The 26,423-nt window shown below is 39.1% G+C and overlaps 1 protein-coding gene across 3 annotated transcripts in view; it reads left to right on the plus strand.

Annotated features, from left to right (window-relative positions):
• The window catches only part of SMYD3 (SET and MYND domain containing 3), a 403,674-nt gene that overhangs the window by 327,703 nt on the left and 49,548 nt on the right, over window positions 1–26,423 (plus strand). For all 3 annotated transcript variants that reach the window (XM_061471119.1, XM_061471118.1, XM_061471120.1), the window contains one exon: window positions 24,400–24,487. In XM_061471119.1, the coding sequence (XP_061327103.1) occupies window positions 24,400–24,487 (88 nt within the window). The remainder of the gene's footprint in view (window positions 1–24,399; window positions 24,488–26,423) is intronic.

Consider the following 26,423-nt stretch of genomic DNA (forward strand, 5'->3'; position numbering starts at 1 on the left):
GTATTGGGTAGGACAGTTATGTGTGTAGTTTTGTTTAAGCCAATGCACACTCATTGAATACATAATGTATACTTTGTTTTATCAGTGAACAGTTCAAAAAAGAGAACACAGAAAAGTTTCAGGCTTATGACATAATGCTAAATTAATTCCTCTCTGTGTGCAGAACTTGCTGGCATTCTGTGCCTGATAAAGATTACTGCAGTGCTACTCAGAGGCAATGAAGGGAAGTGAAGAAAGACCTTTTGTCTTTCTTTTAAAGATGCTCACTGAAGTGCCGTGAAATCTTAGATTAGTTTTGGGGAAGGGCAACCCTGTGGATGCAGAGACAATTAAGAAAAAGAAGCAGGCTAAAGATTCTTTAAAGATTGCTTAACAGTTTGTGACGGGGTAGACAAGTAGTGTAAAGACCATTCAGCATGTGGAATATTTTAAGAAACGAGATCCACAGGCTGAAGTACACTTCACTGTAACAGTCAACATACAACATCAAAAAATACTGTGGTGAAATTCTATGTGCATATATTGACGAAAACAATAATCTAATATGTGGGTTAATTAATTTTCTCTTTGAAATTTGTAATTGTGGTTAAAGTTCATATTCCATAGATCTTTTTTTGTCCATTGGCAAAATTCCCTGTGGGGATGATATTGTTTGGAAAGCTCTTTGTGACTGTGCTCTGAGAGTCTGTTTTCCTCTTCTCTACAATGAGGAAATGTAGAGAGGTCTATTGATGTCTATGAAGAAGACATCTTTACTCTCAGCTTCAGTCTAGGATGGTTAGATATAGTCTGCAGTAGTCCTTATAGTACTGCATTTCAGTTCTCTGTGACAGAAATTTTATAAATGCAACTGTTTACGTGGCTAACTTCGAAACAGTGTGGGGGTTTTTCCACTGATCTCTGTCACTGCAAGCTGCAAGTCACGTAACACTGCAGCTCAGCTACAGTGGGAAATAATATTTTCAGAAATACTGTTTTTAAAATTACAGAATGGCTGGATTTAGATGCTTAAAAGTCATCAGTAGGTAAAATTGTCCAATAATATCCCTGCTGAAATATCCCAGATACCGAGACAAATTACCAAGGCATCTTGGAAATATTCTAAAAGGCAAAGTCTTTGGCAACAGCAGTAGTTTTGGGTAATCAAGGGTGGTAGAGTCAACACTGTGATTCAGTAAATATGGGAATTTACTGTTAGCTGATTATATTACAACATTGGTTTGCAAATATGATGGCTTAGTCAACAGCAATCTATCTCATAAGTCTTTGTTACAGGTAAAAATGCACGTTCCAGTTTGGCTAAGAGAAGCTTTATTCCTTCAAGTAAGTTCTTAGGTGTTGAGGATTTTTTCAGTTGTAGTCATCTCAGCAAAAAATCTGGAATCCTTTTTCTAACAAACACTTACAGAGGTTGTAGCTTCTTCTTACTCTCAAATTCCAATCTTGCTGAGTGTGCCTGCCAGCTGCTGAACAAACTAGTGTACCATTGAAAGCAGAGGAATCACTCCTGAAGTGCACACTTCAATTTATGGTAAAAGCGTAGGGCAAGTAATTTCCATTGTAGCTTTTATACTACATATTTTGTAATCCTTTAAAAGTAACGTGTGGGAAGTATACATTTAAGTTTCCATGAAGGGCATATAAACTTTATATGTATTAGTACTTAGTTACATACATACTTATTTATTCATATTCACAAAAATACTTTGCAGGTTTCTTATCAATGAAATATATGTCTCTTGCTGTATTTTCTAAATCCTTGTTCATTTAGTCTTACATGCCCAAGTGAAGAAGGAAGGTGGTATCAAGTTTCAGTTCTCAAGTCAGTGACTGACTTTGTAAGTGACCTTGGGTAATTATTCAAAATCAACCGTCGTGTTTTCCAAAACCCTGCCCTTATTTTTCAAAATTAGTGAGAAGATACCATTTCAATTGGAGCTGAACAAATTTTTGTCTAGAAACTAGATCAGTCTTTATATCGGGACCATTTTTGTGAGTGTTCGGTGAAGCTGTTTTGCTCAGTTTCCCCAAATGCAGCAGTTTGTACTTCTGCTGTGTATTCTGATGTCCAAAGGATAATAAAGATGGTAAATTTTCTAAGGTCCTTTAGCATTAAGTGCTGGATTTGCTTTATTGAGAATAATTCCTTGAAATGGAATGGTTTCAGGTTTAGTTGTGTGCTTTATCCAGTTCCTATTGTCACATGGTTAGATACCACACAACACCAAAAAAGCAACACCACCAAAACGAAACAAAAAGCAAGAAACAAACAAACAAAAAATCAAATCACCCAAACAAAAAAGAGGGTAATGTTTTCCTTCAGAGACATTATATACATAATCAAATAAAAGATTTAGCCTACAAAATGCTATAATTTCTCCTAACTTTAGTTAGGTATCTAATCTAAGCCAAATTTTAGCTTTTCTGTGTACCCAAAGAAAAGACAAGGAGCTCATTCATACTGTCTTGCAGTAGAAATCTAAGAAAACTGGGTTGGTTATAAGAGGTTTAAGGAGTGCCCTCAAGTAAACATCCACTCTTTAGACAGATAAGGTTGGGTGAGATGAATTGTGCTGCTCCATGAAGTATATATAAACACAAAATCAAGAATCACATTATTATGTTTTTGTGCTGACGCGGATAGCAGAGTGCAGTTGCAATTACATTGGTTTCAATATGCTAAGATCCAGACTGTGAGTAAAATTAATTTATTTGATACTCCACGCGTTTGTCTCTGGCTGCTGCTGTAGACAGATATATCTTACAGCCAGTATCACTGCTTCTTCGCTGTTATTTGTGCTAAAAATGATTAAACTCTGATAGTAGTTTGTCGCGGTTTAAACCCAGCCAGCAACCCAGAACCACACAGCCGCTTGCTCACTCCCCACCTTTCTTCCCCCGCTCCCAAAGGGATGGGGAGGAGAATCGAAAGAATGTAACTCCAGTGGGTTGAGATAAGACCAGCCCAGTAACTAAGGTATAACACAAACCACTGCTGCTACCACCAATGATAATAATAAGGGAAATAACAAGGAAAGAGAATACAACCGCTCACCACCTGCCAACCGGTACCCAGCCTGACCCGAGCAGTGATCTAACCCTTCCGGGTAACTGCCCCCAGTTTATATACTGGACATGGCATGCTGTGGTATGGAATACCTCTTTGGCTAGTTTAGGTCAGGTGTCCTGTCTCTGCTTCCTCCCAAAGTATGGAGGTGATGACACTAGGAATGCACCCAGTGTGTCAAGCCTGTGTCAAAACCACATCACTGCACAAGCTACTAAGAAGGAAAAAAATGACTGCTACTGCCGGACCCAGGACATATTTACATCATAATACAGTCACAGTTTATTTTGTGTAAAAATGAGTAATGTGGCAAAGTGCTCTTTTGCCATTATAGGTTATGATTCTGCTAGGGCTTTTTTTGTAGTATTTCAGGTCTCTGGTGAACTATGGTTTAAAAGGCAACTTGTCTATGAAGAAATAGTCTTTATTTCTCATTTAATGAAATATTTCATGTCACAGCTATATAAAACAGCAAAATACACTCTTATGCCAGCAATAACTTCAAAATTCAGTCCCTTGGTCTATCTGGCTAGATACAGCAACTTCATACAGCATAAGAATCTTCTCTAACCACTGCCTTGTGCTGAAGTTCACTTGCATAGTGTCGTGGTTTAAACCCAGTCAGGTAACTTGTTCACTCACTCCCAGTGAGTGGTGCCAAGCTGACAACAATCAAGGTCCGTGTTCGTCTCCCCCCCCCTCCCTGCACCGGGGCTCTCCCCTTCCCCGCTCCCGGAGGAACGGGGAGGAGGATCGAGAGAGTGCAACTCCTACGGGTTGAGACAAGAACAGTCCAGCAACAAATCACCACCGCTACTATCAGCTAAAACAATGATAAGGGAAAATAACAAGGGAAGAGAATACGATACCACCGGCCAAGAAAACGAGTTCCACCCGGAAGCTCCTGTCCTTCCGGGTAACTCCCAGTTACCCCCCACCCCGGGCATGACGTGCTGTGGTATGGAATACCTCCCCGGCTAGCCCGGGTCAGGCGCCCCGTCTCTGCTTCCTCACAGCTTCCCCTCCTCCCTGGCAGAGCATGAGCCTCACAGAGTCCTTGGTCAGGGTAAACATCACTTAGCAACAACCGAAAACATCGGCTTCACCAACGCTGTTCTCAAAACTAGAAGTCAAAACACAGCACTGCACCAGCTAACACAAAGGAAAAAACATGACTGCTACTGCTGAACCCAGGACATTATCCACCCCTTATTCCATACCATTCACGTCGTGCTCAGATCCCACATTTTCAATACACCATCGCTCTCCCACATATATACATCCATATACATACAGACCAAGAGGAAAAAAATCATTTTCTTAGTGCATGGACCAATCCCTATAATGCTGCCGAGTCCATTCGGTCCATGATGTTCCAAGTTCATTCTCTGTTGGGATGATGGCTGGAGGGAAGTCAGGGCCAGTCGCTGGTGACCTGGAGACATCTAGTTGATGGGCTATAAAAGCATTACACAGCAGGCAACAGCATACAATTGAGTTCACTGGCTGTTTTCCCCTAAAATCAAATCCCCTTGAGGTATACATCGGACTTCCCCATCTTCCCGCATTACCCACCAAGTATATCCAGGTCCCTGAGCAAAAGCAATCCCACGAGTGGGTTTGCCTTTACCTGAAGCAGGAATAACCCAGACTGTCTTCCCCAGCAAATTCTTCATATGCACCACGGGAACTTTGTCCCCCTCTACAATATGTAAAAGTTCTGACTGGGCTGGGCCGGCCCTGTTGGCAGATCCTCTGGTGTTGACCAACCAGGTGGCCTTTGGTAAATGTGTATCCCAATGCTTGAAAGTTCCCCCACCCATCGCTCTCAGTGTAGTTTTTAACAGCCCATTGTACCGTTCGATTTTCCCAGAGGCTGGTGCATGGTAGGGGATGTGATATACCCACTCAATGCCATGCTCTTTGGCCCAAATATCTATAAGGTTATTCCGGAAATGAGTCCCATTGTCTGACTCAATTCTCTCTGGGGTGCCGTGTCGCCACAAAATCTGTTTCTCAAGGCCCAGGATGGTGTTCCGGGCAGTGGCATGGGGCACAGCGTATGTTTCCAGCCACCCGGTGGTTGCTTCCACCATGGTAAGCACATGGCGCTTGCCTTGGCGGGTTGGTGGCAGTGTGATATAGTCAATCTGCCAGGCCTCCCCATATTTATACTTCAACCATCGTCCTCCATACCAAAGAGGCTTTAACCGCTTGGCTTGTTTAATTGCAGCACATGTTTCACACTCATGAATAACCTGGGCAATAGTGTCCATTGTTAAGTCCACCCCTCGGTCACGGGCCCATCTATATGTTGCATCTCTGCCCTGATGGCCTGAAGTGTCATGGGCCCACCGGGCCAAAAATAATTCACCTTTATGTTGCCAATCTAAGTCCATCTGAGCCACTTCAATCTTAGCCGCTTTATCCACTTGTTGGTTGTTCTGGTGTTCCTCAGTGGCCCGACTCTTGGGTACATGGGCATCTACATGACGTACCTTCACCACCAGGTTCTGCACCCGGGCAGCAATATCTTTCCACAGTGCAGCAGCCCAGATGGGTTTACCTCTGCGTTGCCAGTTGCTCTGCTTCCATTGCTTCAACCACCCCCACAGGGCATTTGCCACCATCCATGAGTCAGTATAGAGATAAAGTACTGGCCACTTTTCTCGTTCAGCAATGTCCAGGGCCAGCTGGATGGCTTTCACCTCGGCAAATTGACTCGATTCACCCTCTCCTTCAGCAGTTTCTGCAACTTGTCGTCCAGGACTCCATACAGCTGCCTTCCATCTCCGATGCTTTCCCACAATACGGCAAGAGCCATCAGTAAACAAGGCATACTGCTTTTCACTTTCTGACAGTTTATTATATGGTGGGGCCTCTTCAGCACGCACCACCTCCTCCTCTGGTGACATTCCGAAATCTTTGCCCTCTGGCCAGTCCATGATGACTTCTAGAATGCCTGGACGACTGGGATTTCCTATTCGAGTTCGTTGTGTAATTAGTGCAGCCCATTTACTCCATGTAGCATCAGTTGCATGATGTGTAGAGGAGACCCTGCCTTTGAACATCCAGCCCAGCACGGGCAGCCGGGGTGCCAGGAGGAGCTGTGCTTCAGTGCCAATCACTTCCGAAGCAGCTCGAACCCCTTCATAGGCTGCCAGTATCTCTTTCTCAGTTGGGGTATAGCTGGCCTCAGATCCTTTGTATCCCCGACTCCAAAAGCCGAGGGGTCGACCTCGAGTCTCCCCTGGAGCTTTCTGCCAGAGGCTCCAGGTAGGACCGTTCTCCCCAGCTGCAGTGTACAGCACATTTTTTACATCTGGTCCGGTTCGGACTGGTCCAAGGGCTACTGCATGAACTATCTCGCGTTTAATTTGCTCAAAGGCTTGTTGCTGCTCAGGGCCCCATTTAAAAAATTCGAAACTCTCAAATGTAAATGGTCTGGGGGGACGACTAGGAGGGTAAAAGGATGTCTCCTTCACAGGTTGAGCACCTGAGAAGGAGAAAAAAGATGTGTAATTGCTAAGCACCTCCATCATATACCTCCCAAAGTATAAAGGTGGTGACCACACTGGGAACATAAGCCAGATCAGTTTCATGATCAATGATTCTATTGTATCACAAGTCATTACCATAAAGTACAATGGGATAAAAACCTTAGCCCAAGCCCCACACTTGAAAAACACTAATACAGCCAATACCGGATGGACGTAAGATATGGTATACTGAAACTGTGAGATCAAGAGGAAAAACCTTGAGAGCCAATAAATCAGCATTATGACGAGTGACTATCAATCCAGTCAGATCTGTTCTTATCTCAACCCCTCGTGCCCCACGTTGGGCGCCAAAAAGAACTGTCGTGGTTTAAACCCAGTCAGGTAACTTGTTCACTCACTCCCAGTGAGTGGTGCCAAGCTGACAACAATCAAGGTCCGTGTTCGTCTCCCCCCCCCTCCCTGCACCGGGGCTCTCCCCTTCCCCGCTCCCGGAGGAACGGGGAGGAGGATCGAGAGAGTGCAACTCCTACGGGTTGAGACAAGAACAGTCCAGCAACAAATCACCACCGCTACTATCAGCTAAAACAATGATAAGGGAAAATAACAAGGGAAGAGAATACGATACCACCGGCCAAGAAAACGAGTTCCACCCGGAAGCTCCTGTCCTTCCGGGTAACTCCCAGTTACCCCCCACCCCGGGCATGACGTGCTGTGGTATGGAATACCTCCCCGGCTAGCCCGGGTCAGGCGCCCCGTCTCTGCTTCCTCACAGCTTCCCCTCCTCCCTGGCAGAGCATGAGCCTCACAGAGTCCTTGGTCAGGGTAAACATCACTTAGCAACAACCGAAAACATCGGCTTCACCAACGCTGTTCTCAAAACTAGAAGTCAAAACACAGCACTGCACCAGCTAACACAAAGGAAAAAACATGACTGCTACTGCTGAACCCAGGACACATAGTTATCTAGATCTGGGACTATATTATGACTAAGGCTGTATTTCAACTGAAAGAGGCTGCAGCCCAGCCACAGGGACCTTGCTGAAGTTCTTGAAGTTGAGCATTGACCAACCGATGCACACTTTGTGTGTGCAGACCAGATGGAGAGGTCCATGGCTGTGCAGTCACAATTGTATTGTATATTGTGACAACAAATGTTCCTCACTGGTCACTGTTGAAAAGACTTTAAAATGAATCTCTGTTTGCTCTACAGTAGTTTTTCTATCTGCCTCTCCAAATGTGAGCGCAGCCATGGAATAATCCAGGTGCATAGCTGTCATCAAGGATGAGAAAATACGGAGGCAAACAGTGGCAACTAGTTGGACCTGTGGATCTCAAATAATTCTTGTTACCTGGGCCTCAATGTCAGCTGCCTTTTGATTCTAAGAGGTCATAGTATAATGCTGGCCCATGTCTTTTAGCAACTGATCAAGCAGCCTGGCTGCTGATTTGAGAAGGGAAGAGTAGCAAGGGCTAACACAGTGCAAATGGGGTGAGATAAGATTAAGGTGAACCTTTTGGTAGTACAGTTACTGCCAAATTAAATGGCACCAGCTACAAATCTAAACAATACTTAATTGATCTTTGGCCAATTTGGGGGAAAAAAAAAGTCAAATCAGTAACCAGAAGAGGGAAAAAAACATATATTTCTAAAAGTCACTCATGCAATATTTCCTCACTGTAGCAATTTGTTATTGCTACTGTAATGTCTTCGGTTCACTGTACCTCTGACAGCTTTATATGTTATTATTTGTTCCATTTGAAAATCAATCTCTACTGTAATTCAGAAATGTGTGCCTTCCTAAAAGCTGAACTCTTGGCAATGTTTTATCATTCCAACACATAAAAGTCCCTTGTATTAATTATAATTAAAGATGGGATTACATTGATGACAAACATTTTAAATGGAGAACAGTTTTTTCCACAGTCATGAGCCAGACTATTGTTCATGTTCTACGTTTTCAGCCAAGGATTTCAGGGACATTTGCGCTTATAGAATCACTTTGTTAAGAGTCGTCTTTCTCCTTTGGAACCAGGATTTACTATTTTAGTCTAGCTTGGTTTTTGGAAGGCTTTTATTTATTGCAAGGTCAAAAGCAATGGATTTAAATCTGAATTGTTTTTATATTTGGCTATTATTTGATAGTTGCCGAAGTTAAGAATAATGTAGTGCCAGTAAGTATGTTATTCATTTAATCAGCTTTGCCTAGTACTTACTTATATTGCATTCTGAGTTTTGGTAGAGAATATCATAAGTCCAGTTTCCAGCTCAAGGGCTCTCAAAATTAGGTCACATGAACAGCAGCCAGGCCATCTATAGCCACATAAAAATGTCCCCTGCAACTCTGAGGCTTGTATTGCACTTCCGTACAACAACCAGCTCTTTTATTAAAAAAGTTCCCAAACCTGCTAGAAGATTTGACAATCTTTTCCTATCCTAGGAAACAACACAATTATAATCTTGGAATTTCATCAAATATAAATGGTACTTTACATAAGTTAATAAAATTTGTTGCTAGGGCTTATGTTGATGGTTGACTTGCCTTACTAACATTTTTGAGAGATTCTTGAATATGGCCAAGGATAGGATTCACACAACATTTTCACCTTTGCTGGCACCAAATATGAATATCCGTACTGCTGAAGAACATGTGCTTAAATAACAGAGGCCTTTTTATATGAAAACTATTATTATTGACTGTTTTGAATTAGCATGTAGGTGCTTCATGTAAGATCACTCTACTGATGTTGTTACAAAAATATCACCCTCCTTCGGGGAGCATATATTTAGGACACAGGAAATAAAAATTTATATGATAAGAAATGCCTTTGTAAATTGCTGAATTGTCTAATTCCAGAAGTTTGTGTCCCAGTTTCCCCAGTGTTGATTTATTTTCAGGCGTTTAGGTTCTCACTTGATCTTAAAGATGAGATCTCCAAATTAATTCAAAAGATGAAGTCTGGTAAGCAAAGATTGAATACTGTTGTTGAAAACAAATCTGTTCATACAGCTAATTGAAAATAACCCACTTGATCAAAGCAAAGAATAAAGTAGGAGCATCTGTATCTCTAGCCATGATTATAAGGCACTTGCTAAGTACTAAGGTTCTAAAGGTGTGTTAAAAAAAATAGATCAGGACATTGTTCTAACAAAATGCTGGTTTAATCTGTTTTCTAGCAAAATAGAGTTTGCAATAATTTATTTAGAAATCATCTGTTACTTCCTCACCTTTTTTACTGCCTTTGAAGCAAACTACAGAAGGAAGCCAAGCCAGAGCTCAGTCATGTTTCACTGACCTACCCTTTTAGCCCAATGCTCACATAACCAGTACTTACAAAAGCCAGTGGTAGTAATTAGCAGTCCACTGGGACACAGTGATGATTCTTTCAATAGATTCCCATAGGCTGATTAACAGTTCCTTCCTTCTGGCAAGATATTTGGTAGTGACATAAATCCTGGATTGGTTCCTGAAATCCAACAGTCATGTAACACTCTTCTGTTCCCTTTCAGAGGATTTCAGTCTCTTGGGATGTATTTCCAAGGACAGAGGGCTTTTCTTTTTTAGTAGTGCCAAAAATGACACTAATCCCCAAGGCAACCACTTCTAATTTCTGGGCTGTCTTGTTCACTAACAAAGGCATCATCTTTTCAGCTTCCTAGTATTTCTTACACGACTTTAGAGGTTTCTTCCACCTTTCAACATTGTACTTTTTTTTTCTATCAAAGGGAAGTCCCACAGGCAGTGACAAACAGACTGTGGTCATTTTTCCATGACAACTTGCCACCCAGTTGCTTCAGGACCACCTCAGTGTGCTTTGGTCATGGTTTGGCAGCAGTTAGCTGAAGCTCTCTTGGGTTGTCAAAGGTCACAGGAAAGATATTGCTGGTCTTATAAACAGACATGAGTTCAAGACTCTACGCAGACTTCTTGCTTGTTCAGGCGATCCTTGACAGGGAAACGTGTCAATTTAGTCCAACAAGTTCATATTTGGAGGCAGTGTTGGGGTGTGGCAGCCTCATAGGATTCTATCTTTCTGCTCATCTGAGTGGACCAGAATCTCATTCTTTTCAGACCCAGCCATCTAAGAGGAAATGTGAATCTTCTAGCAGATATTTTAAGCAGAAATACTGTTTTGCCAAGAGGAGGGAGCCTGCTGTCATTACTGTTTCAGGCTGTAGTGGCTAGAAGTGTTGCCCCTTTCCGGACATCTAGCTTCTTTTGGGCAGTTGTTAGAACTAGTTATTACTGTTATTTCCTTTTTTTTCAGATGGTGTCATTCTTATAAAAATCACTATTTGGTCTCTGCTGAATGATAAGCAGAAAAGGCTTATTCTGTGTTAGCAATCCAAAATAAGCAAATAGAAGATACAATATGCTGAGAGAAACAGCAGTAATTTAAAACATAGGACTAGATCAGACAAATCGTTTTTCAAATGCTTTTTCCTCCAGTGATTTTGGGGAGACTAGTTCACAGTTTTTTCCTAAATATATCTTGAATCCAGTTGTTGCTTTATCTGATCTTGGATCTCTGAATTCCCTTTCACTGAGTTTGGTATAAGGCCTTGTGTGCTTCAGCCCAAGAAGGTGGTTTCTAATATCAGTAGTACTTAAGGGAAGAATCTTGAATGTGGGTTCCTTTTCCTGATCTGTTTATCAGTCACTTTCTTTTACTCTGCAGGATGTTTGGTCTTTTTAAATCCCATGAATTTGGTAATTTACTTGAAATTTGATAGGTTTTAATTCAGTTCCCATCTCAGAAAAAAAAAAAAAATATAATCACAACTTTAAACTGCAGAGTTTCCTGAATTGAGTAGGATTCACTTTACTGGGCTTAAAAATCGCTCCTGTTGAAGGTTTTCTACTTTGGACAAAATGATCAGAGCAAGAATGATATTTTATTATAGGTGTTGGACCACTCCCTATGGGGTAAGGGAACCCCACAGTTCTGTCAATGCTTCAGGCAATGGGTGAAGTTCCATTGAGTCCAGGATACAGACAGTTCACCATATTTTTTTTTCTAGATTCCTGCTCCAAATCAAATAGAAATAGGAGCGTGGATCTTTTTCTTCCCATGTATATATTTTAACTAATGGACTATGAATTTTAAAGGAAAAGGAGATGAAAATGAGTGGAAATACCTTTTCTCATTAGTTCTGTGGATGTCAACTAAATCCTTTTCTGACAAGGAATGAATTTTACCGTTTACTTTTAAAGGCCCAAACCAGGACATCGGCAGTATGTGGGCTGATTACAGCTTCAGCCTTTCCTGTCGTGCTGTATATTTTGGTCCCTCCATTTCACTGTTTTCTCTCCCAGTAGACTCTTTGAGATGAGTACTCTTTTTACTCTGTGCGGTCTAAAAGCCTGCAGAACAGTGTAGCTGTGATTCTGATACTGCCAGGTTTAAATAAGAGCAACAGTAAAGTCTACAAAGATTCTGAGTCACACCAATATGGAGGAAGAAAACAAGAAGGAAAAGGACTCTTTTTCAGAAATTTGTGCGTAACTTGAAATAGCACACAATTTTATTGCTTCACTGAATTTTTTTTGCAATCTTCAAGTAATTTCAGTGAAAACTTTTGTCATTTCAAAATGCATTCTCTCTTGAAGATATCAACCAAAACTAGTCTAGAGGAATTTTTTTTTGTTCTGGAAAGACATCTTTTTTCAGTTGTGGTTCTTATGATGCCTCTTCTTCGTATCAGTGCATCCCATGTCTTTCTCTTCAGACTCTGAATATACTGTCTTCATACTCCATATTTCTGGTTTCTAATGCCAGCCTGATTGTATACTATATACTTTCTTTACAATGTTAGGTGGTTTGTCTTCTTTTTGTTTTATTTTCCTTAGCTGAAAATTGTGCTGATAAATCTCACCTTTCTTATGGTATATTTTTTTGTGAGATCAGTTATTGCCCATACAATGCCTGGAAATCACTGGATTAAGTACTACATGTGCAGTAGGTGCAAATGCATGGTAAAACAAAAGATTAGTTTTATTGCTATACCTGTTGCTGTAGTTCCCTGATAATTCCAGAGAAGAGGAATAATGAGTGGTTTTGTAAAGTGGACTTGTGCACAGTGGGCCCTGAAGTAAGATCATGTTTTTACAGTGTGTGGATCAACAATGGGTTAAAAGAAGCTTGGAAAAAAAAATAAATTAATCTAGTAGTCCAGGTTTTAATCTAGTAATTTGCCCCATTGGTAATTCTATAAACTAAAAAATCTTAGCCTGTCCACTTGCCAGGAGGAACAGTGTGTTCTGTGATCCATTTCACTGTGATTACTTTTTTTGTGGTGAATTGGCCATGTATCTACAGTAGGTAAAAACAAGTCTTAATGGGGAAAGCAATATTGTATGCATATTGATTGATTGATTGATGGCTTGGCGTCACGACCGAAGACTTGGGAAGGGCTTTAACCACGCTTTCTACAAGCACGATGACCAAGGGCGTGTGGGATATGCAAATCTGGTTGGAAAAAAGGGAGCTTAGGCACTCAGGAAGTGTCGGACCACGACTGTCAACTCCTGAGCTAACTCGAACTACCCATGCGCTGGTCCACCCACATGCAAGGTTGGATCTGACAGCTTCCCATGCACCTTGTCACCTACCGTTTCGACCCTCGCCTGTTCATACAGACAGGTGAGAGTGAGCCCTTCCAGCCTGCAGTGGATTTTTTAGGTGAAGCACAGCTTGCGCAGAACTGGCCCCACCGTTTACACCTGAGGTTTAACTGCCATGGCCTAGTATGCATGCATACGTGCATTGACCACATGGGAGCAATTTTAAAGGTATTGTACCTTTTAGTGAGCAATGTATTACACATGCAGTACATGGTGGTGGTACTTGTCTTTTGCTGCTATTTATTTTGTGATCTTTGGAAAGTTATGTACAGCTTTGTTTCATATCTCCTTCCATAAGATAGATATGGGGCTTTGGCTGAATTCATACGAAGCGCCGTAGATTGAGAAAAACAAAATAAGGCTCTTCAGTGCCTATATCAATTCCAGTCCTTAACAAATATCCTCTGAGGTCTATTAAAGCAAGAATTAGCTCACCTGAATAGCAAGGAAGTAAATAATTTTTGAGACTGTAAAACTACAGACTGAATGCTTTGGATTTAAAAATCACTATTATGGCACATCAATCTCTTGCCATGAATTTAATTAATATCACAACAGTGCGGTAACCAAAGCTGTAGTTGTAAGTTTTGCATTTGTGAGCTTTATTTTTAGACATGAATAGGAACTTTTTGTTGTGTAAAAGGCAGAAGGCTTGAAAAGGCTGAATTTACTCCAGCCATGTGAGTTACAGCAGAGCACTGTGTGATTTATTGACCCATTGCAGGATATCCTGTTATTTTCCACAGGGTTGCTCAGTAAATTCTATGAAAGCTGTTGATTACACTGCAAGCGGTGATTTGAATTGGGGAGTGTGGTAAAACAGTATATCTCCCAAGATTTAGCTGACCACAATCATTCAGAAAAATATGTTGCTGCATCATATTGCTTTAGAACTCATAAGGTATGAATCTTTGTCTTAGTGCTGACAAGTGCTGGATATAAATGAAAGTTTCTTCATTTCCTTTGATAATATCTAGACAACTGGATTTTTACTTTCAAAATATTTCTAGTGTACAACTTTATGTGAAATTTGCATCATTCCCATGCTCAGAAGTCATCTTTCAAAGCTTTGAAAGCTTTTGATGTTACTGCCTAATAATACAGTAGTTTGAATTCATAGGCATTTAGCTGAGGAGAGAAAGATATCGTGAAGTTCAGTTCCTAGTACACTGCATTTGGTTAATGAAAGTGGGGATCCGTGCAAAGTGAGCTTCTTCTTTCCTACCTTAAACCTTCACCGTCAAAGAAATTTAAAAAGGAGGGGATAAGATAGTATGCTTTTTGAGAGGTGACACTCATCCATCTGACTGAGAAAAATATTTTAGGAGAACAGTTTCTCTGTTTTTAAGTGATGAGTGTTTTTAAGTGATTAGTGGAGAGTACTTATCAGGAGACAGAGAAATATGTCAGTAGTACCATGAACCTTTTTGAAAAATTGGAAATCCAGTATAGATAATGTATCATCAAATGATGTTGTTCCAGCAGGTCCCATAAACTTGGGCTTGCACGTGAGTCAAGATATCAAACTTTAAGTACATGTTTTGTGATCTGTGCTACTGGTTCTCTCTTTGAATCAACTTGGCTGGTCACCACTGGTTGCTGTGGTGGAGGCACATAGAAACTTGTAACAGTGGCAGTCAACAGGAACCAGCTGCATGACAGTTATTCAAACACAAAATTAAGGCCTGAGAAACATTCAGGCATCTTATAATAGTTTCCGTGACATTATGACATTATAGAGAATGTCATTTTCGTTCTCTGGGATGTGGCCATTTTACTATTTTTTTTGTGACAATGACTAAAATGCCCGTAATTATTGAATCAGAGTAATAGAGTACTAGAAAGGTACTGGAACCAGTTTGTTTTGTTTGTTTGTTTGTTTCAATTGCCTTATGAAGTGTTTCTAGCTGCTTCCCTTAAAGACTGGAAGAACCTCTACTGGTTTAAATTGCTGGTAGTTAGAGGATAGACAATAAAAGTTCTCCAAAGTAGACAGTCTCGGAATGACTGAAACTCTCTATCTATCTTTTAAAGATGAAACTAATATTCATCTAGGAGACGATCAAATTTGTTGGCAAAATTCTAGAGGAGGAAAATAGAGATAATGTGCTCTCTTAAGAGCTGCAGTTGTACAAAATTAATTCAACCTTTTTTTATTTATGACTTTAAAATTCCTACAGACTTGTAAGTGTGGTTTTGAGCATTGGCACTGAATATTCAATCAACATGCTAGTGAGTTAGGGCAGTCCATTTTCACCAGCAGTTTAGGAATTGCCACTTTAACTATTTAGATCTGTCAAATATTTTAAGGTATAGGGTAGGTTCATCAGCTGTGTATGACCTTAACCATGTTATATGTGCTTTTCTAAACCCTGAATTCCCTGTATTTTATACCCGTTCATTCAGAAAACATATGCTGCAGTAAATATTTTTAAATTGCAGTATGCATTAAAAATGTAATTTCTATAGCTACCATTTTATCATGTGGTATATCGTTCATTAAGGTAATAAATTGCTTTTAATATTAGTGTTCAAACTAAATGTGTAACTTCATGTCAATATATCTGAAGTTAGAACCAATAATTCAGTGGGCACAAATTCTTAGAATCACTGAAACGTAAATTGAACTTCGACCCACAAATAGCTACATCTCTACTTAGTGAAGTCTTTAGCTATTGGCATAAATATTAAGTTTAAATGTGTATGCATTTAAACTTAAGTACATAATGCAGTGATGAATGTGGATTGGATTATGCACTGTGAATATCTAAATATCCTTGATTTTGGACCTACATATCTCTTTTGAGCCACTAAATGTCCACAGTGGCATTCTGTGTCTCAACAGGTTGCAAAATTCAGGAATAAAATAGATTTGCCTTATAGCTGTCTGTTTGGTAAGGTAGACCAAGAGATTGCTTTAGCAAATGTGTAATGTCTAAGACAGTCTGAAATACCAGCCTCATGGTTAATAAGGATTAGGCTGAACAGTATCCTTCCTCAGGTAACTGAATTACCCACAGGGTGTTTTTGGACTGGTGCTGGAAACTACAGTGGAATTACAAATGTGTCGAGAACTTCCAGGTGGTCTGGCATAAGGCCCTATTTTTCTGATGCTAAGCTGTAAGTACTTTCCTTTGCTTTTCCTGTCTTCCTCTCATCCTCTGGCTTTTTTGAGTTGATAAATAGTGACACTTATTGCTCTTCCAATGGTCCAATCAATTTTTATTTCAGCTTGTAACCTATATAGTTTAGGTGGGAATTTTGCAGTCAGGTCTAAACTCCTGAAATTAGGGGATTTATAAAGGCAGTACTGTCACAGACACAAAACTCAGTCCTGTGGCTCATGGAATAAACAGCAACTTCTGTTGTCTTCAGTGGGAGTACACATTGGGATCATGGGTCTACAAAGTGCTGATCATCACCACGGGCCCGAGCTGTATTTTACAAGTAAAACAGTATGGAGAAAAGGCAATCAAAGGAGCTAGGATAGACCTTGTGTAATTATGACTCTTTTTCACCAAAGGTAATAGTAATATTTAGGGGACCTAGTTTAAGAATCAATATGGGAGATGTTTTGGTCAGGAGCCTGATTGACCAACGCTTAACTGAAACAACTTCATAGTGTGTTAAGTACATGTGCCTTTCATCTGAAGAGTCTCCAGGTCCAGGGAAAATGGTACGGTGAAGTTTAGCTGCTTAGCCCTGTATATTGTATATATTTTGACAGATCTCTTTAGCTACTATCTTGCTTTCTTGCTAAGGAGCCTAGCGTCCTTGTATGCTGCTTTTTGAGAAAGGAAACACTGTATGTAATGTTATTTGCTTGTTTTTTTGTCACAAAGAGTGCAAGTAAATCAGAAAAGCTTTAATAATAGCACTTGATCTATGAGCGTTATTGGTCTTTAAAAAGTACATTGGGCTGTGATGTTCGAGACTAATGAAAGCTTTGAGCTTTTTTGGTGTCTTTTACTACAGAAATTCATACATATATATACACTCTAAATATATATGCACTCTAAAGATTGTTCTGGCAACACATTTAAACATTCAATCACCATAGTCATAAGTGGTATGTATAATGCTTACCAAATAGTTTCAGAGTGTGTCCAAAATAACCCTGTTTCTACAGTACACAGCATTTTCATGAATGAATTGGAAGTAATTGCAAAATCATTGCCAGTAAAATTTGTGGATGACAAAGACTCAGAGAATAATAAATGTTTACAAGGATAGGTAAATAATGCAGAGTAACTGGAATTGCTTGATAAATTAGACCTATTGAAATAAAATGCACCATCACTGTAAGGGTAGAACACATGTTCCACATCTGAAAATGGGATCTGCAGCTTTGATTTGTTTCACAAAAATCACAGACAGCTACAGTCTAAATGTCAGCATCTGAGCTAGTTACTCCAGACTTCCTTTATGGATAAAATGGAGAAACATGGACACACTTCAACTGTTATTCATCTGACGTATTTTAGAAGCCTGCTTTAGGATAATACAAATTGTACCCTAAGAATGCTTCTTTTTCTCTGTCAAATAGAAGAGTAACCCAAATGTCTACATTTGGTTAGATGGATCTGAGCATGGCTGACTGAAAAGAAATGGAAAACATCTGGCAAAGAAGGCTAATGTCACCCTTGAATCTATAAGCACGGGAGTCAGTAGGAAGCGGGATGTCAGTTTACTTCACTGTAACATATTTATGAGATTGCCTCTTTAGCATACAATATACAGATGCAGTGGTCTTTGAAAAAAATGTTTAAAAATATGTGTACCTAAAAAAAAAAAAAAATCAGAGGAATTAATAGCTGAAGTGGGATTGAAGTGAATGAGAGTAGAGTATGAGCCTGACAGAAATGCAATTGCTGCTTTTGGTGTGCAGAATTGTCAGCCTAACAGATACTGGACTTGCAACTGGATAGGCTGAGAACTTTTGGTCTGTTTGCTCCCCCGTTACCTTATACTTTTAAACTTAATTATATCTAAGATGTTTTGGGGATAAACATATCTTAGTCCCATATAATTTTGTTAAACTGACTTCTTAAAATGGACTTGCTGATCTTAAGTTTATCTTTATTAAAAGCATCTCATTTTAATAAATTTCCCACAGTTGTTTTTGATGCCTCTTTTTAAAATTTCCAAGTTAATATTGTAATGTAAGCAAGTTGGGTAATGCTAAGGGAAGATTATTCATACTACCGTGTTAAGGTGCTTGGGGTTTTTGCACTAATTGTACGCAGGGTGTGCAGAAACCTTCATCTTTGTTAGAATGCCTAAGCAGAGCACTTAAACATGAAAGGTGTGAACAACTTAATTCTTCCAATACCTATCCAATTTAAAATATGACTAGCCTCTGTAGTTCTTTTGCACTTCCAGACACCAGTGTCAGTAATCCATGAAGAGCTGATATCAATTATGTGAGGTAATGCAGCCTTGCCTAATGCTGAGCAATTTACCGCACAGCTGCAATATGGGATCCAACTGCAATGTGTCTAATTTTACTTCCAGAATTAAAAAAAATAAAAAGTAAATAAGTTCACCCACTCCTAATAGCCTCACAAGGAACATGACATTGTTTTTATTCACAGACAGAATAGTTTTGGAATTGCCATGTGTCCTATACACCCTATTCAGGGCCATATGAGAGAAAACACAAGGCCTTCTCCTCTGACAGGTCAGCTGCTGGTGAGGACAGCCTTATGTGGGTTGGAAAGGATAATTGAACTGGCATTTATAGAGCTGGCATTGTTTTTCATGGGGCAGAGAATGTGAGTTTTTGAAACTTCAGAAGTTACATGTAAATTTTGAACCACGACAGAGCTCTTCACTGATCATTTCACATACTTGTAATTCTTAACAAAGTGCACTCACGAGAGTGAAATCCTCAGCTGAATTTGCAGGCTTTTGTAAACCACGATCCTCATGATAAGAGATGGTGGGTCTTTGATTCTGATTTTAAACTTCATCCAGTATACAAATATGTATACAAATACATCCAGTATACAAAAATGCATCACAATAATCTGTGCTTCCCAGTGAGTATATGTTTTTCTTCAAGATAGGCAGTCCTCTACCACAAACTGCTGTCCCATCACAAAGCTGTGACTTCAAAGTTGAGCACCAAGCTATCTATAGAAATGAGAAAGACTGAAAATATTTTATAAGAGGTGACCTCAGATATTTCAGGACACTGCTCAAGTGTGCTTTCTCTTGCTGTGCCTGTAGCTGCATGCACCTGTGATTGCCCGGCAGGCCCTCATACCCTGGTTGTTCTGAAGCACTTGAGTCACAAGTTTAGTTTAGCCACAGTATATAACCACTTCCATATCACATTTTCTTAACATTTTCTTAATCTTGCTGAAAGTGAAGCTTCAGAAGATACACAATATGTTCTACACATTTAATGCTTTCCTTTTGCTGCAAAGTATAAAACGCTGAGTTACTGAGTTTACTGGAAACATGCATTCAGTAGTTGCTGCACTTTTAAATAGAATCGGAAATAAAACATTATTTATGCTTTCAGAGCATAATGCATTACAGATCTGTTTTAAATGGTCATGCCCTAATTTAAATGTCTGAGCTCTTCTGACACCTTCTTCAAACAAAACCTAAGAAAACCTCTTTTGATCTGAACCCATCAAGTTGGTAGAATTGTTCTGTCAGATGCACATCTGTTGTTGCCACCTAAATTAGACAAATTAAGCAAATCTTAAGCCACGGTGAGCAATGTATATGAAATGTTCAGCTATTTGAGGTATCCACAGCTTTTAAAGTATTAAAATATTACAGTCCAGAAAACTTCCTTTGTAAAGATATTTTTAAAGCTTCCACAAAAAGAGAACATGAACAGAATTATATGCTGCTGTCTTACAGGATTATCATTATATAGTCATACATTTTGAGTTCAGAAGGAACTAATATGATTCTTTAGCATGGTTTTTCTGTCTTGCAAAAATACCATGCCCAATAATATTTCATATTAAACCCCTAATTTCTGTTTAAACTATGATTTATAGGCTTTTACCATTGTAAAACTGACAGTTGCTCGTGTTTACATTACACTTTTGTATTCTATTTATGTATTTAGAAGAGAAGCTAATAGATGCTGGAAAATGTTCCCTTGTTTTTTATTCTCTCCAATTCTCCCTACAAGGCTTTTCTCCTTTCTGCCTATGTGGGACTGACTGGATACCGTAACACTGGTAATAGGCACATAACGAAGTTTCTTTTTGACTTTCTCGTAGGAGGAAGGCTGGAAAGGAGAAAAAGGGGTGTAGGAGTTTCTTATTGTTCAGAATTTCCTGACCCAACTTCTCCCTTCTGTGGAAGGATGTGGGGAGTGCTTCACAGCTCTCTTCCTTGGCAAATACCTGGCTTGCTTTTCTACCTCCATGTGTGAGAAGGAGAAAGATTAACTTTGTAGAGAGGACAGAAAATCCATGTCCTATTTCTATTCTGTAGCCTAAGTATGAAAGGAGGACTAGCCCTTAATCAATCTTTTCAGTGTTCAGGAGATTTTGGGAGGTGCAGTGTGTTTCAGATGAGCAATGCTGGGGCAGTGGTAGTGCATTTGGGCAGAGAAGGCAATGACACTGACATTGGCATGTGCTTGCTCTGATAAGAGAGTTATTAGAAGCAAAAGTCTAAGTAATCAGGGGTAGGTAGTCTATGGAGAATTACAGAAAGCTTCAGTATTAAGATGACAAATCCCCAGGTATTTTTAATCACGAAAACTGTAGCAGCATCTGCCATGGTATTGGAAGAATGGAGAGGTGGGATTGAAATGTTGCTGTTGCATCTTAACTCACATTTTGATGAATGTTTCCCCTGCACATGCTTGGAATAAGAGGAAATCGGGTGTTGGAGTTATTTGTTGGAGCTATTCTATTTCCATCTGAAATAATTGCTCAAGATAAGTCACAGGATCCATTTTGTTTATCCTTGTGCTCTAGACTGTGGGTTCAGCTATCACATCCAGTTATGCTTCTGTCTCCAATGGATTTTACCTGTGTTATTAAAAGTATTTCAAGGTTGTGTTCTTGCTATGGAAAAGTGTGTGTTGCAGCTGTCTTTTCTGCTTTCCCCATGAGCCTTCGACACTTCTGCTGTCAGTTTTCTCCAGCATGCCTCTATGTGTGAAAGCTGAATTGTAAAGCATGCCAGTTTCAGCCATCACAAGGTTGTCATACGTTTTTGTGACTAGATTATCTAGTCTAATTATTCTTTTTTACACCAAGATAGAAATGTTTTGTTGTTCTAAACAAACTTTATATTTAGTGTCAATGTTAGAAATAATTATTTATTAGGCACGAGTTACTATTCCTTATTTTTAAAAAGCCTCTTTCTTTTCTTCAGCTAGGGTTTTCCTTTTCTACAGATGAAAAAAACTGTTTTCCTTTATTTTTGGCAGCTCTGCACACCTGTAGGTTTGACTGGGAACATGCTCTGGAAAGAGCTGCTTTGAATGGGAGTTGCTCTGTGGAAAGCTAAATCTCCCATAGCTGTTACTGCTATGCTATTAGACTGAATTAAACAGTTTGGCACAAGTATTAATCACTTCAATTATTTCCATAATTCCAACTCCAAGGCATCTTTGTATTCTAAGCTGACTTAGTTATATCACATAGCCATGACTTTCAAGGCATTGTCCAAGAGAGAGGAACAACTTTCATGGAAAAAGCTTATTAGGCTGAAAGGCAGAAGTTCTCTGTGACAAGTCCTCCTGGTTTGGAAGCAGCCTGCATGCCTTGAACCAGAATGGTTAGGAAAGAACAGGATTTCTTTGGTGTATGAAAATCTGATGAACAGTAGAAGTCTAAAAGGCCCAGCTAGCCAGGTCTTTGCTTGTTCTTATGTCAGCCAATCCCCTAAATGCCACATCTTGAGAACACAGAAAACATCTCATTGAAACCTGTGACTAAACCCTTTCCAGAGCTGGGCATACTGCCCAGCTCCATCCATCCTAAAGTATCTTATTAAAGGGATAAAGACCATGAATCCAGAGAGGGCTGGGAGGTTGTTGGTCCAACAGACACTCCCCATTCTCTACCTGGGTATGAATCCAGTGTTGACTTAACCCTATGCACTAGTGTAAAGATTAGAGGAGACCCCAACCTTGCACTTTGTGTTCTTAATGAAATGCTAGAAAACAATGGAAAGCAACTGAAAAAACGGCACAAGAAAGATTAATCCCATGTCAATGAACACTTTAACCTGATTCATCCATCAGTCCCACTGTGCTCAGAGTAAGCCCTAATGATGCATTTACCTAAGTCATTGTTCTGTAACTTGGTGTATAGTTGTGGGGTTTTTTTTTCTTTCATTTATAAATCTGTCCTAGTTCCCATGTTTCTGAGGTTTTAGTTGTAAGGCTTACAGTGTGTTACAGAAAAACTGAGCGTTATACTTGGGCCAGTGGGAAAAGATAGCTTAAAAGAATTTTTCTTTTTCAGTAGCTCATTAAACCTGAAGTTTTATGGACATCATTATTAGTGTCTTACAGGTCAGACTTATTTTTTAGATCAATCAGTGAGTAGTGCTTGATCTACAAAGATGTTTTAGAGACAGATTTTTACAGGTCGGCAGTTGAGTTCAGAGATTGATGTAGTCCCCTAAAACCTGGTAGTGGTTACATTGAAGCTAAGATTCATTGTAAGTCCATCACAAAGCTGTAAGAGGGCTGGGTATATACATTAACTGTGCTGATAAAATTTCTACGGTATGAGCTTGTTTGCCCTAACGTTTACCTCATGCCTTCTGGCAGCAAATTCAGCTATGTACAAAATTATTTCCAAGTAATCTTTTTGATCAGAGAACTGACTGTAGGGGAAGAACATGAGAAAAATGCAGTGGAGTCAGGCTGCCCCCCTTGTAAGGCCCTTGTAGAATGGTGGGGCTGCTGAGACCAATCTTGATTTAGTCTTTATTTAATCATTCCAGGAATACTCAGAGGTCTGCTTTCATGGAGCAGATGGAAAGACAAAACTGCAAATTAAATGTGAAAGTGAGCGCTGATTCTCACTGTAAATATTTTCTGTTCTGAATTTATGGTAAACAAGGAGGAGTAGAATAAGAAAGCGATGCAGTTCTAGACAGATACAGATTACAGGCTTTTTAATAGAGGTACTTCTGTGATGCCCAGTGAGCATCTATTAATTATGAAGTGCTTGGTTAGGTTTTCACACCCCTTCTGTTCAACTCCAGGCTTCCACCCCTGCTGAAGGCTAAATTTTTAGAACTCTGTTTAAAATATTCCTGCAAGAATTTGCCCTTACAAAACTCTTTTGTGAGTAGCAGGGCCTTTTATAAGGAGAGATAATGAACTGCACTGTTCAGTGCAGATCCATAGGACAGATTTTTAAAGATATTTAAGGGCTTATAGTGATGGAAAATGAATATCTAAGATACTTTTGGAAAACCCTCGAGATACTTAACCATGTCTACAGATGCTTCAAGAAATTTGTTCCAAGTGGTTGACTAAGGTGTAGTTAGTCACTGCTAGAGAATTGAAAAGGGAAACTTCCTCTTACTGTTGTAGCCATTAATAATTTTTGCCTTTTTTATGACAAAGCAATGGGAAAATATAGCTGTTTATAGAATCTGATGGAATAGGAAAGAAACAGCAATAAGTTATAAAACAAAACTGAAATTCAGCTTTTTTTTTATTATTATTTATTTTTTGAGTAGTATACTTCTCCTGTAAGCTTATGCTTATAACTGTAATGGATAAAGGCAGCCCCACACTTTAATGTCTCTATACTCAGCACGCGGTTAATCTAAATAATTTGCTAAACCCTTTCTATGGTGTGGCTGAGGATTTGTGAAGTACCAGCTAGTAGGTCTTTGAGAAAATTTGATCTAATTATATTTTGATGGCAAAAATCACATACTACTATTACCTTTTTCTGGTTCATCGTAATTCTTATTGCAAACCTAATATCTGGTTAGTATAGTCAATGTTTCCAAGTTTCTATTAATTTTTCTTGATATCATCTCATTTACTTACAAATGCTGCATAAGTATGAATGCCAGGTGAAATTTTTTTAGGGTTTTTTTTGTGTGTTTGTGTATTTGCAAAAAAAACAGCGACACTATCCCCACAAGTAGCTTTTGTCAGTCAACCGTTTTACCCTGGTTTTTATCATTACTGCGTATTCTTGGTTAACTGTTTTTCTCATCAAATGCTTTTGTTTCGATTAACCAGGATGCTGAGAAATTGGCCGGTGAAGAACATGCATGGAAAGAAGTCAAAGATGCTGTAAATAAAGTGAGATATCCAAAATCAAAAGAAGGTATCCTTTCAGTGACAGGCTACAGTCTGCCATTCAGTTCTGAAAACAATCTGGAGAGTCCCTTAGTATGCAGTTCATCTCTTGAAATTTATTTCCTAAAGGTTTATATTTTTACGTTATTTTAAAATCTATTTTTAATTCATTTAAGGTTTCAAATGTGTAATATTTATAATTATATTAATAATAATAGATTTTCTGATTACTAGGACTGGAATTGCTTCATAGCAGGAATAGTAGGTATCTAGGATAAGGAGGGATATTTTGGTTCAGATTTAGACTTCTGCCATCACAGGCATCACTTTATATAAAATCCACTTCTGAATGAAATAAATCTTAATCTGAAATGTTGTTAAATTCTTTGTCTCATTACTCCCATTGTGAACATTTCCAGGTTCTCATTCTTTGCACAGCAATGAAAATAACAAGAATATAATCACAGTCAGGTTCATTGCAAATATTACAGCATCGTTATAATAATTCATAATAATAACATATAATAATTTATAATTAAGCAAATTGAATGAGATGATCTTGCACTAATAAACAGAACTGGAGCCTAATGACCATCATGTAGATACTAAATCCAATTTAAAAAATTAGTGAACAGAAACAGCCAAAAAAAGATGAACAGGAGAGAGGTGATTTTTACTACAAGACTGTAAGTATATTGATCCCTCTCTCGTATTAGGCTATTCATTGAAATTTCACTGACTGTGAATTTGTCCTATTGTAGCAATATAATAATTCCTTACCATTTTCAGAAACCTGGTCTTTCTCTGGAGCTGGAGAGAATTAAATCTTCCAGTACTCCCTTTCAGCAGCATAAAAAACAAGTTTGCGTGGTGATATTCCAGGCTGGACAAGTGGACACAATTTTTATTGTAAGAAAAATAAAAACAATAAAAAATAATTATTATTTAAAAAAGCACAACAACTGAGGTTTCTTTTTCCAATCCAGAGAGGTTTGTTAGCAAAGGGGAAATACTCGTCTCATCTGACTTTAATTTACGTATAGTTTCTAGTATGTCTAAAATTCCTCTGTAGTCACTGGATTGAGACAGACAGTACTGAAATAGATCTTCAGGTATTCAGCTATACTTTAGAGGCCATGTTTTAACCTGGGAGTTAAATTATAGATATGCCACATGCAGTTGCAATCGTTATATTGAAAGTATGGAGTGAGAATACTGGTGCTATATAAAGTTCCTATATTTAATTGCAGGAGAAATTGCAGCTACTGAATTTTGCTAGTGTCTTTAATTAAGATTACTAATGTAACATTTTAATCAAAAACATTGTAGTAAAATGAATCAGAAATGGTTGACAAATATGTCCTTGTTGTCTATTCAGCTTCTTTTTTCAGACATGGGTTGTTTGAAATGTGTCATCCTTCCTTCCATTGCACCAAAATACTAATTGGCATGCAGTAGTGAGCACTACCTGAAAAGGGAGCTTGATGTTTTTCCACTTGCCAAAAATAGATAGAGAACTTTCCTTGCTGTTTGAGGCATGTAGGCTTCAGTTTCTGCAAAGATAATTTTTTTTACAAATTAAACCAAAGTTTCTTACAGTTGAGAAAGTTAGTGACTTCCAAAATCTGGGCTACCAATAGCATGTTAGAGTGTTTTAATTCTAAATCTGCAGTTAGAGAACTTGAAACTATATATGTGAATAAACTGTCTCAGACCTAAATTCCAGTTTAAGCATAGAAATTGACATGCTAAAACCCAATGCAAGGGTATTTCTCTGCATCTCAGGCCACACAACAGTAGCATAGCTGGTTGAGGGTTGCTTCTCTAGATGCAGGGCAGACACCTTCTCTTTCGTCCTGTTGCAGATGATAGTGGGTTTTCTAGTTTGCAACTTAGGTACCTGAAAATTTGATCCCAATAGGTTCTGCAATGTAGCCCAACAGCCGATAAAAGCTAGTGAGTGA

Source organism: Pezoporus flaviventris, unplaced genomic scaffold (assembly GCF_033815535.1).
Source record: "Pezoporus flaviventris isolate CSIRO_AGI_PZ_B2104156 unplaced genomic scaffold, CSIRO_AGI_Pfla_v1 ptg000066l, whole genome shotgun sequence".
In the NCBI taxonomy this organism is placed as follows: domain Eukaryota; kingdom Metazoa; phylum Chordata; class Aves; order Psittaciformes; family Psittacidae; genus Pezoporus; species Pezoporus flaviventris.